Source organism: Sminthopsis crassicaudata, chromosome 2, assembly GCF_048593235.1.
Source record: "Sminthopsis crassicaudata isolate SCR6 chromosome 2, ASM4859323v1, whole genome shotgun sequence".
Classification (NCBI taxonomy): Eukaryota; Metazoa; Chordata; class Mammalia; order Dasyuromorphia; family Dasyuridae; genus Sminthopsis; species Sminthopsis crassicaudata.
Genome location: NC_133618.1, coordinates 512968937 through 512982298, shown reverse-complemented (window position 1 = coordinate 512982298; position 13362 = coordinate 512968937). Strand labels below are relative to the sequence as shown.

At 33.1% G+C, this 13362-nt stretch overlaps 1 protein-coding gene across 1 annotated transcript in view; it reads left to right on the top strand.

Annotated features, from left to right (window-relative positions):
• DAD1 (defender against cell death 1) overlaps window positions 1-13148 on the top strand; it is a 41762-nt gene extending 28614 nt beyond the window's left edge. The window contains exons 2-3 of the mRNA XM_074294215.1: window positions 2167-2333; window positions 12886-13148. Of these exons, the coding sequence (XP_074150316.1) occupies window positions 2167-2297 (131 nt within the window). The 3' untranslated portion in view covers window positions 2298-2333; window positions 12886-13148. The remainder of the gene's footprint in view (window positions 1-2166; window positions 2334-12885) is intronic.
• The last annotated feature ends 214 nt before the right edge of the window (window positions 13149-13362 follow it).

Sequence of the window (13362 nt, the reverse complement as noted above, 5' to 3'; positions counted from 1 at the left end):
GTCTTTTCCTCTTATGTGGAATTTTGTCCTCATTTACAAGCTATACTCTAAGAATGCAATGGTTGGCCTCCACAGCTTTGTTCCTTTGAATCTCTACTTTCCTTCCTAGCCCAGATTAAATATTACCTCCTATATGAGGTGTTTTCTGATCCCCCTAATTTAAGTGCCTCTCTCCAAAATTTACTTTCCTTCTCTTTATTTGCATATGTGTCTCCTTGAGGACAGAAAGATTGGTTCTATTTTGATTTTGTGAGAGGGAATTGGGAGCTAGAGTGGCATAGATTTAAGCTTCATGAACATTGATATTTTAAAGATTATGGATTTAGAGCTAGTAGGGGCTTTAGGAGTTGTCCAAAAAACTAGTCTCATTTTGAAGTTTAGGAAACTAAGATCCAGAGAGGTTGTGACTTGCCTGTTAGTCATGTAATTAGCAGAACTGGGATTTGAATCCAGGTTCTCATTATGACTTTTTGTACTCTTGACTTATGGAGCTAGAAAATATCTTCTAGATTTAGTTCAAACTCCTGATTTTTATAAATGAGGAAACTAAAGCCAAGAGAGATGAAAGCAATTGAAAATGAAATGAAAATGAAAGCAAGTGACAGGAACTAAAATTCAGGTCTTAGGATTTCTAGCCAAGTGTTTTCCCAATGCACTATGAACAATTAAGCAAAAAGAAACCAATGCTTTGATCATATCTGAAAATATATACCTATTCCTCATTTACAATCCCTTTTATTCAATAAGGATAACAAGGAGCTTCAAGATTATTTCTAAATCTTGCAGAAGAGCTTGCATGATTGATCCTGCTTTGTTTTCTATTGGATCTAGCCCCTTCGTCCAAGAAGGTGCGTCCTTCTTTTAACAGATCCTCTAAATGGTCCTTTTAAAAATGTTTTTAAATTAAATTTTTAGTTAAAATTTTAATTAATTTTTTCAAGGGAAAAAAATTTTATTTTATCCCCCTACTCCTTTAAAACAAAATAAAAACCTTGTAGCCAATTTTAAATAGTCAATTCCCATCATTGATAATGTCCAAAAATGTGTATGTCTGAGGTTGCACTCTAAAGTATGTTACCTTTCTTTCAATAGGTTTGGGTAGCTTACTTTATCATCAATTCTCTGAAATTGTTATTGCTTATTTTATTAATCAGAATTCTTAATCTTTCAAAGTTTTTTTTTTCTTCTTACATCATTGTTATTCTTGTATAAATTATTCTGGTTCTATTCACTTCACTCTGCATCAGGCCATACATACCTTGATTTGTGTAGCTGTTCCCCTCTTGTTGACTACTCCCTTAGTTTCCAGTTTGTTGCACTGTGAAAAGCTGCTATAAATATTTTTGTTCATAAAAGTGCTATTTCCTCTTTCTTTGGTTTCTGTAGGGTATGGGCCTAGCAGTAGTATTCCCAAGTATGCACAATTTCATATCTTTGGGCATAGTTCCATATTGTTTTCCAGAATGATTGGAACATTTTATAACTATGCCAACCATTCTTTAATTAAAATGCCTATTTCTCCCTAAGCCCTGCCAACATTGATCATTTTCTTTTTGTCGTTTTGACAACCTGAGAGGGATGAGGTAGAACTGGAAGAGTTGTTTTAATTTGCATTTCTCTGATATTAATCCTTTTTTCATATCATTGTTGATATTTAAATTTCTCTTTATAAAAATGCCTATATATCTTCTTCCTTTTTTCTTTTCTTTTTTTTTGCTGAGGCAATTGGGGTTAAGTGACTTGCCCAGGGAAGGTGTTAAGTGTCTGAGATCAGATTTGGACTCAGGTCCTCCTGACTTCAGGGTGGTCCTCTGTCTACTGTGCTACCTAACTGCTCAAAATGCCTATATATCTTGACCATTTATCAACAGGAAAATAGCCCTTATTCTTATATATTTGATTCAGTTCCTTATTTGTCTTGGAAATAATACCTTGATCAGAGAAACTTGCTTCAATTTTTTTCTTTACTATTTCTCATCTAATTTTATCTGATTTGGTATTGTCTGACATAAACTTTTTTTTTTCTTTTCCCTATCTTTTAGTTATTGGAAACTTATATTAGTACATATGAGAGTTCTAGACTACTGTTCTTAATATTCCTCTGACTATTTATTTTTGTTTTTGTGTATTTTTGACAATAATTTCTTATTTTTGTTGTCTTTACAGTTTGTCTAAGGATACAGATCAACCCACAGAACAAGGGAGATTTCCAGGGCATCTCTCCAGAACGAGCTTTTGCAGACTTCCTCTTTGCTAGCACCATCCTGCATCTTGTTGTCATGAACTTTGTTGGTTGAATTCTTCCCCTTCAACAAGGAGAAATAAAGAACAATGTAAGTAAACATTGTTAGGTTTCTCAAGTCCTGATACTAGTTGATAAAGCCTTTTTCTCCAGACATTTTCACTGGTTTATAAAATCCCTTGTTTGGGCCCATCTTTTTTTGATATATTTGTGAAACTTTAGGAAATTTACTTTATCTTCATTGTAGTGTAAACAGGTTGGATAAGAAATCACTTCTAGCTATAAATCCTATGATCCTACTGTTAATCTCCATTCTTTTCTGTGCTTTCTATACTATTAAAAAAATCAAAAGTTATTTGCCTATAAAATATATATTTTCTCTGCAAATATAATCCAAACCTGTCCTTTAAGTTTGTTGCCCAGGTTTCTATGATTTTGATCTGATTCCTTTTAAGTTCTTGGCATGTGATCATGTGATACAATATTTATGAATGCTTTAGAATTTAGATGGGAGGTATTTGACTAATAGAGAAACATTTTTAAAGCCATAAAGCTTTAGAGATCACGCCAAATCCCTTTCATTTTATAGTTAGGAAACATTTAGTTTACTGTGGATCAGATAATTTGTCCATATCTATTTTTCTGTCAGAAACAGACCTAGAACCTTATTCATAGTAGGAACATAATGAAGTAAATACAAATGAAGAATGTTTATACTCTGGAAATTAGGAAAGCATGGGGCCAAGTTGGGCCTTAGGAAGATATTTTGCAAAATTACATTAGAAAGCTGATTGAATTTCTTTAATATGTAGATACTGTTCTTTCCTGAAAGTTGTCACAGGGCCATATCAGAAAAGAATAACGGCATAATCTTAGTTTTAATATAAGTTGCTATTATTGTTGTTGCAATTTTTATTTTTTAGAAAAAGAATACCCTCTTAAAGCACATAGTTGTCTTAGTTAAGAATATTATGTATTAATATAGGTTAGAATATAGGATGCCCCTAAAGTCTTAGTGCAGTTTGAAACTTTAATAGTTTCACTTTTAATAACTTTAAATGATGCTAAAACTTTTGGACCACTGTAGAAGCTGGTATTTTAGCCGAAATTCATTTAATGGAAGGTAGAAAAGAAACGGGTCTGAAGTAAATTGGTGAACTGAGGAAATTTCTGAGAATTCTGGAGTATGTGATTCTTAAGTGACAATATCTTGAGAAAAATAGAACTTTTTTGTTTCTAAGTCTATAAGTTTTTGAGATAGGCTTATGGAAATATTTATAATGAATGAACTTAGAGCAAAATGGAGTATTAAATTAATTCTATAGATAGACAACTTTTTTCTTTGAAATTATTTATTATATTTTAATTATATTTTAAGAAATTGGAGCATGAAGCACGAAGGAAACATACTTTTTTTGTATATGAATGATTGGCTCTTTTGCTTTTCTTAATTTTGTCTTAAAAATCAAACTCTTAAAATATAGCTGCTTCAATAGATTTTCCTTTTTGACTTTGCCAAAAAAAAAAAAAAAAAATTGGTTTACTACGCTAAATTGAAAAGTAAATGTTTTGCTCTATTTAATGTGAAGTTTAGAATCATAAAGATCAATGCTTAGAATTCATATAGATGGTGCCAAGTTTTTTTTTTTTTTAATCATTTTGATTTAGCTTAAAAATGGTATTTCTTTCAATTTAATATGGTGATTTTAATGCAGAATTTCTGATCTGTGAGGATTTTCCAGATACTCAACAGCCTTTGTAGCTTTCTAAATCAACATTAATTCAATCAGCTAACTTATTAAGCACCTACTCTGTGCAAGAATAGATAATATATCTTAATATACATATTATTAGCCATACTGTGGCTTATATTTTAACCTGACAGTGGCCATACTTTGATTTTTTTTTATATGGATAAACTTATATTAACAAAAATAGAACATTAATGGACTCATAAAAATAATAATATGTATAACTCATAGTAGGTACTTAATGAATACTTGTTACTTTGTCCATCTAATTTTGAGGAAAGCTTTCCCCCCTCCCCCCTTTTATTTTGCTAGTGGCTTTAAGACTGTTTTGAGATTTATTGCTCTCTAGCATAGTTCTGAACTCTTTATTTAGTATTACTCTCCCTAAACCTATGTAAATTTGTGTTATTCACCTAGTATATTTAACCCATAGTTTTGGACTCTGGGCAGCATACATGGTATGTCTCTGAATATTATCAACTGTGGAAGACACTTTGAATACATTTGAAAAGGGTTGGAATAATATTAATCTCTTTATACTAGCAAACAGCTCATACAGTTGTTGAAAATCCTGACTTAAACTTTGTTGAATAGTACATGATATTTGAAGATATCTGATCTGAATCAGAACTTCTTTTTGTAACTGTTACAATGTTTGATCAAGACAAGAGCAGAGGAAACATGACAAAAATATTCTCAAAGCACAAGGAGATACAAATTCATGGGAAATTATTTTTTAGGACTGTCTTTATTGGAGGAGGCATCTGCTACAGGGAACTTAATATTTCAAAATTAGGACAATAGGAGATTTTTAAAAAGCAGACTCAGCAGGAACTGAATACTGTAGACCAAAACAACTCTCAAGGACAATAATTTTCTTCAAAGTTATTTGTCCATGATGCGGCAGAGTCCATCAACTCTTAATTGGCCTATAAAATCATTACTTAGGTAGGTAAAATATATATTGAAAACATTTTAGAAATTACCAAAGGGATTTTTTCACAAGGGCTTTTAATTCATATTCTATACTGCTTTACTTTCATTTCATCCACATTTACTTTTACCTTTCTAATACAATAATTTATGTTCATGTGCAGATACACCCATCACATGATTTTCAAGTGAGTAATTTATACCAGCCTAGTAAATAGGAAAAAAAAAGTTTGGGCATTTTTCACAGATAAAAATAAAGTTTGGTAATTGTGTGAAAGAAGTACTTTAAAACTTGTATACCTATGACATCTGACTTTGTCCAAACTTGAGGTTATCTGATAAACCAGAACCTAATTTGAATGGGAAAAATCAAAAGACAATTGGAATTATGTAACAGTTATTCTAAAAGCTTGTACTTTTCCTGTTATTTCATATAACAATTTATTTCTAAGCATTTAGTACTATATGCCAGGTACTGTATAAATACAGTGGAAGATATAAATACAGAGAATTACTCAATCCCTACCATTAGGAAGTTTATATTCTTTTGACTGAGATAGCATGTTGCCATATTAATACAAGATGGGAAGGAGGGGTACTTGCAGTTGATGGTTTCAGGAAGAGCTCCATATAGAAGTATTGAGCCATGAAACTGAAGGAAAAGAGAATTGAGTGGGAGATAATGTCAAGGGATTTGGAGATGAAGGGAAAAGAGGGAGTGAATGGCCTCAAGTTTTTCAGTAAAGTAAGAGGTGGGGGTCTTTAGGTGAAAGAAGTGGATAACTTGTGGAGAGAAGAGGGAGTTTGGAAATAGTTTCTGTAGAGAGTGAGAAAGGAAATCCCTTACGGAAATAAAGGATTGCCTTACTATAGGGAGAGCCCTATTGAAAGTAAAACTTTTTCTAGCTTCATTCAGTAGTATATGAGCAGAAGTAGAAGATGAAGATGTGAGAGTAATCTAGGGCTAGGATTTGGCAGAGGAGTGGTGGTAGGATAGTTGGGTAAAGGATTTGGGAATATAGAGTTAAATTGTTTAGAAGTGTAAGTTCTGCATTGGGAAGATAGAAAAGCGATGTCAAAGCACTGTGATGTGGAGGGATTATAAGCAACAAATAGATTTAGGAGAAATGAAGCATAAGATGAGATGAAATGATAGATTATAATCAGAAGTACATTAGAAGATTTGGTTAAATAAGTAGAATACTTCTGGCTAATGGTGAAATCTATATTGTTACCATTCTTATTTCAATGATAGAATGGAGTAGTCATCATGGCAATTAAGGAATTTGAGGAATTAGGAGAGTAGTGTGTTTGAAGAGCATCATTATGGATATTGAACTGTTTTGAAATAAGGGTAAGAGATGGCAAAAGAGGAAGACAGTGAGCTGAATGCTGAACTCTTACAGAAAAAAGGGAGAATGATCTGGAACTAGTAGAAAATAGTTACTATGATCTGTTTTAGGTAAGAATATTATAGAGTCAACTAGAAATAAAAAGGAAGTGAAGTTGTTAGGTGATATTGGCAAAGGGAGAAATGTAAGTAAGCAAGAAATATTTTGATTTTCTCTCCAAGATCAATGTGTTAAGAGGTGTGAATAAAGGTGGATTTGGGACTGGAGAGGATAGCTAGGAATACATTGTCATGTGGGAAAAGCAGGATTCAAAACAAACAGATGGGTGACTTATGAAAAAATGACATCCAGAATGAAAGGGAGTGGGGTTTTTTTGCCCATTAAGGAAAAAGTAATCCAAAAGGCATAGTAGAAATGGTCAGAAGAATTGGATTGAGATATGGATAGCATATTGTTGAGGAGGAAGATGGGAATAATAACTAGAGGTAGGAGTTGGATATAGTTGATTTCTAAAGAGTTAGTAATTAGGTAATACAGATAGAAGAAAAAGTGATAGAGGGAGGATGGTGGGAGTTTGCTAGCCACAGAGAGAGTAGTGGGTGACAACCCTATGAATTACTATAGGTATGTATAATAGGTACCTCGGTTTAGGTACTATGAGCACAGTGATTCTTTTTCATTAAGGGGATTGAAAAATTAATAGTGATTCTAATAATAATAATAAGTTTATATTTATATAGAACTTTACAATTTACTACACACATATTAATGATTCTGTGAAGTAGATAGTAAAAATCATTTTTTTTTTTGTTAAAAGAGAATTGGAGAGAACAATGTGTTTACATTTTTATAGTTATTTAAGATTTTAAAAACCTCTTACCTATATTGATTTAATTTATGTACCAACTATGTGTGGTAGTAAGAGGAGAGAAGGAAAGAGGAACAAAGATATTATTTCCATTTACTGATGAGAAAACATTTAGAAAAATCAAAAATCTTGAATTGGAAAGATTTCCAAGTCCATTTAGTCCCACCTATACCTGAGTAAGAATCATCTCTACAACATTCCTAACACATAATAATCATCTTTCACTTGCAGAACTCTAGGGATGTAGAATCCACAAGTTTTTGAGAGGTAGCTGTTCATTTCTGGACAACTTTCTTAAATCAGACCAAAATTTGCCTATGCATTCTGTTAACCCTAGATTTGCTCTCCTGGCTCAGAGAAAGAAATCGAATCCTTCTTTAACATAGTAGTTCTTCAAATACTTTTAAAGACATGTTTCATGTCCTACTTGTTCTTTTCTCAGATTAAATATCCCTAGTTCTTAAACTGATCGTCAAATAGAGAGGTCACAAGTTAATTTTAATTCAGTAAACATTTAATAATGCTTGGTGCTGGGGGATGCTGGGGATACCAAAGCAAAAGGAAGTCTTGACCTTGGGAAAATGTATAAGCTACCTTAGGGTTGGAGGAGGGGGAGGTATCACCTTCCTAGATAGATTTCATTTTGTTGATATCCTAAGAGGTGGCAACTAAAACTAAACATAGGCATGGTCTGACCCAGGGTTGGGACTGACCCTTCTCTGCCTTTCTTAATTGGCTTTTTTGGCTGTTGTGCCTGAAAGTCAAATCTTTGTTAATGAGAATATTTTCTAGGCAGATTTCCTCCATCTGATACTTGGTATATATATTTTTCATTTTGGAAAGTTTTATTTAAAAATTGCTAATAAAGCAAAACAATAGTATTCTTTCATTTCGATTCAGCTTTCAGCTGGAAGAAAGCTTGGTAAATACAGGGTTTAATAAGATTATGATTCATTCTTTTATCTCTGTATACCAATGCCCAAATATTGTTCCTCTTTGTTGTAACTTCAAGTAAAGGGAACAAACATTTATTAGGTAGCTTCTATATGCTAGATATTGTACTAAGTGTTGGGAATAGAAAGAAAAACCAAATAAGAGCCTTCCCCTCAAGAATCTCACAAGTTTATGATATTATACAAAAATCAGTAGCCATTAGATTGATATTTATTTAGCTGGCAAAGAAATTCTAAGTAAACAAATTAGTAAAGTGATTTTATATAATAGTTATCTGTGGCATAAGCTTTTTGCCCTTTGTGCAGAGAGGAGGGGGGAAGAAGGCAAGGGAAGACCATAATAGTTCAAAATCTAGTGGTACTTAATATTTTGAACCCAGTATATGACTTGATACTTATTCCTATATTATTTCATCTTCTTAGATTTGGCTTATCATTCTAACCCACTGAAATATTTTTTGATCCCCACTGTCACATTGACATGTTAGCCATCATTATCATCTTCATTATTTACTTATTCATGTAAGTAATAATGGGTGGCAGAATCTGAATTCAAATCTAGATTTTCTGATTCTTAAGTCCATTGTTTTGGTTCTTTTTCCCCCTTCTTCTACAAAGTACTTGAAGTGGAAAAACCTTTAGGGTTGTAGATTGAAGACTTTGTCAACTTGACAAAGCATTTAACTTGCACCTCAGTTTCCTCATCTTTTCATTGAGGATATTGTATTATCTAACCTTTAAGGTTCATAAGGATGTTATATTATTTGACCTCTAAGGTACCTTAGAATTCTCAGTCTGTGTTATTAGGATCCTATGACTTTATTTAATTAGGAATAACGTTCTAGTATATGTCTATATATTTTCCCTTTTAAGTGGTTGTTCACTTTAATAATAAAAATATATTAAATGTACAGTTATCAATACCAAATTGTCAGTAATTCACTCTTTACCTCTTCCTGATTTCTATGATTGCACATTCTCATATGTATAAGTGCATGTTTTAAAAATATATTTTTAAATTTATAGTGCTTAACTACTGCCCAGGAGAAGGGCTGGCTGCAGAGAATGAGCTGAACACCTACTGCTGTCAGGTTTTTTTAGATTTCATCAGTGAGAGATCTAGAAAATGCATGAGTGGGAATGGGCTGCTATTTTTTTATACTTTACTGCCATCTAGTGGCATTTTCATTTCATATTGCTGTTAAGTGCAAGAACCTGAAGTGTGGGGCAGGAAGCCTAGGCAATTATTTGGTCAACAAAACTTTTTTCCTTCTAGTCGTAGGAGGGCAGCAGAGATGCAAGAGGCAGTGAAAATCAAAGTTGCCTTTTCCACACGTGGGCAGTGTAGAGTAAAGATCAAGAAAGGATTTGTTTCCTCTGTCTCCCTCACAAAAATAACATTGCTTCCTGTTTCATTAGAAGTAGAATTATAGCATATCTAAGCCATAGAGCAGGTTATTTAACTTTTTTGTGTGTCATGGATCCATTATTAGACTTTTTAAATGCAAAAATAAGGTATATAGAATAGCCAGGTAGGAAAAAAAGGCATTTAAATTCCTGGGTCCAAGGCTCATAGATTCTTTTAGAAAAGCTGAGTGGTCCAGCCTCTTGTAGTGTAGATCTTTCCTTTATTTCAATGATGAGATTCTAGTCCAGCCTCTTGTAGTGTAGATCTTTCCTTTATTTCAATGATGAGATTCTAGAGCACCTTTTATGTTCTGGTCTTAAAATTGCCATTGATGATAATCATTTACTACCACTACCACCCATGATAATGACCAAGAAGTATTCAATGTTAATTGTGTACTAGGCATTGGTAATATAGTATTAGAATGAAATAACCTGTGCCCTCAAGGAGCTTATATTCATGTTTAATCTATAGAGTACAAATAATTCCCCTAATGTATACAGTTGATAGAGCACTTTATATTAATCACATTTGAGTTTCACAGCATTGCTGTGAAGATTTTTTAGATGATGAAGAAATTGAGGCTCAGGGGTAAACTAGTAAGTACCAGTAGTGGGATTTGAATCCAGACCTTTTGGATTACAAGCCCAGCATTCATCCCTACAATATTTACTATATTTTGTAGAATGCCATTTAGGAGTACATCATAGTATTCTTTTCCCTGATGTGATTTCTACCTTTTTAAGAGGTTAAGTTTATTCTTTGTCTTCACTGCTAAATATTCTTGATATAATTTAGAATAATTACTAGGTAAAACATTTTCTCTTTCCTGCTGAAAACCTTATCTTCTTGATTATAATTTAACATAAGGCTTTTCTATTAGAAATTTAGGAAAAGAATTTATCATATATTGTGTGTGTGTGTACACTTCTCTGGCCTCATTTTTTTTCATCTTTAAAATGAAAAGATTGAATTAGATGATCTGAGGTTTCTCCTAACTTTGTGCTTCTGTGATTGCTACTTGGGCTTCCTGTGTTCATTTCCCTACCTGTAGAGTTGATGTGATATTTTCAGGTCATTGGGGTCAAGTGCAAAATATTTTGGGTGAAAAGAATTACATAATGGAAGACCCACTGATGATAGGCAGTGTGATCTAATGTAAATACGAGTTGGTAGTAATTGGCTGGTGACTGAACAGATAAACTTAATCTTTCTGGATCTCTATTTCATCTCCAAAATGAAGGAAATTGGACAGGTGATTTTCTATCTCCAAGTTAGTTAGCTTTAGCTATAAAAATCTTGTTCTCATGTAAGTTTTCTTTGTGTTTGAGTTTGGTTGCTCATTGTTTACAGGATATGGGCTTTTAAATAGCCATTTAGTCTCATTTATCATTTTTACTTATATTCTTATGCTCCAGTGACTCTCTCATTGAGACTGGACAAAAATAAGGGATCAGTTTTGCAAAAAGGGAATTCTAATAAATGAGTATTCTATATAAATGCAAAGCTATATATAACATGATGCATGTATGATTCTTTGTGACAAACACCTGTTTCATATTAATTTTGAGTATTCCTTTCATCAAAGACTAATAAAAACTAATCATTTTATTGCTCTAAGATGTCAAATATGGGCTTCTTTCTCTTTTATAAGTGGCAAAACTGAGGTTATGGAATCACATAAATTAGGACTGGAAGGAGCCCAGGATCCTGCTGCCCAACTCCTTCATTTTATATTTTGAGTAAATTAAGGTTCAGAGAGGTCTACTGACCACTTTTACTTTTATTTTTGCAGTTTATTTCTAGTGATTAAATCCAGGGTAAAAACCTTCATATTTTGTCAGATTTCAAAGGAGATCCAGTTTTGTGAGAATTTATTTGGTAATGTTGTCCATCTAGAACTCACTATTCAAAAGAAAATTTCAAATAGAAATGAGTTTGTGAAGTCTAATGTTATATGAATATAGAAATTAATTCCTTATACATTCTCATGGATTGCTCTAAGCTTATTAGAAGTCTGATCTAATCAGCCTCTAGAGATACCTTTCCTATTTTATATTTCCCAGCATTAGGGGAGGGAAATAGTATGTCAGGCTCCCAGCTTGTCATTCTTCTCTTGTGCTATTAATCTGAGTTCATTTTTATTGTTTTAACTTTTCAAGGATTGCCACCACTTATGCTTTCATGGCAACATCCTGGAAACATCCCTAAAAAAAGGGAAAGAGCAGGAGCTTTATTCAGTTCTCATAAAATTGTCATCAAGGAGATTCTTTGTTCCCTGAGCCAGTTTTGCCTTTGTGGGCCACAATGAAGCAAGTTATTCAGAAAGGGACATTTCTCACCGCCTCCTATCACTGAATGTAGAATATTTTATAGAACTTCATTTTGATGAATGAGAAACTCACCATATGTTCTAAACTGTATTTTTATTCTATTTCTCTAAATTTGTTGAGAATTTTTCCTTTGAAATACCCTCATCAATCAGTCTAGTCTTCTTAATTAGTCTTTCTTGGGGAACAGGGAAATAGCTAATGTTGGTGAAATTACATTTAACAAACATTTATTATTTGGTTTCAATTTGCATTGGATAGGGCATAACTTTGAAAAGTTGAATGGGGCTTGTTGAGATTATTGTGTTTAATTTAGGATTTTGATAACATCGCCTGCTACATGAGCAATACCTTATGCTATTTCCCTTTTTCTAATTCTTCCCCCTCTTCTGCCAAGTGTGAAGTATTCACACTTGTGTATTTTTAACAAAAGCCTTTATTAGAGATTTGCTGCAAAGGAAGCACACACATCAAGAAAATGATAAAATCTAATCTCTAAGCTCTGACTCTGTAGGTCCACTAACATCATAGGTAAGATCAGATGGCCTTTTCCCTTCTGTGACTCTTAACTTTTTACCCAGGACAGCAGAAGCCTGAACTATGTGTGAGACCCCAACAACCTATTAGCCTTTGTGACTCTGATCAAGTCACCTAGTCTCTTAGCTTCAGTGACTCACAGGGTTATTGTGAGGATCAAATTAGATAATAATAAAGTAAATCACATTAGGCAGGATTGCATAGTTACTGGTAAAGCCTCTGTCTCCTGATTTGTATTCTGTGGCTTCCCCTGCTGTGAATAAGGCTTCCTTGTGTTTGAGATTCACGTCTTTGTAGGTCTTTTTGCCATCTTCCATTCCTGCAAACCACTTCCATGTGCTGATGGAAACACTTTGCAGAGCTCAATTACATCAGTTGTGCATATTTGAGGTGATAGAGCATATCTTCAATCTTTGGGGATTTTGAGTTTAGAGTAGGGCATCTATAGCCTCTAAAAGACTTTTAAAGATATTGGGTGTTTATTTACATGCATTCTGTTACTGTTTTTCAGATTTTCACTTCAAGGTTTCTTCGGATAGAAATGACAGAAGATTGAAGACAAGCAGATTTTCATGCTTCAGACTTCAAACTTACTGCAAATATCATTTTATTTTGAAATTTGAGGTGGAAAATACAGAGATACACTTCTCTGATACCCTTCCTCTGAAGTATATATAATGAGCATTTTAATACCATGACCTTTGCCATGCCCTCACTGTAATAAATAACCTGTTTGCCTTCCAAATAAAGTGCTTCTTGTTAGTCTTCCCTGGACTTTGTGTTTTAATTTCATTTTTATCTGGTATTAGAATTCTTTGCTTTATATGATCCTCATAGCAAAGTTTATAGGATGACAACATGTAGTAAATAATAAGCCCACCATAATGTCCTGGTTTCCATTAAATGCAGTAGAAATTGGTAAAAGACAATTAAGTGTTTTTGGAAAACTGAAATCTTTTGTCATCTTTGAGAAGACAGTCCCTTAATA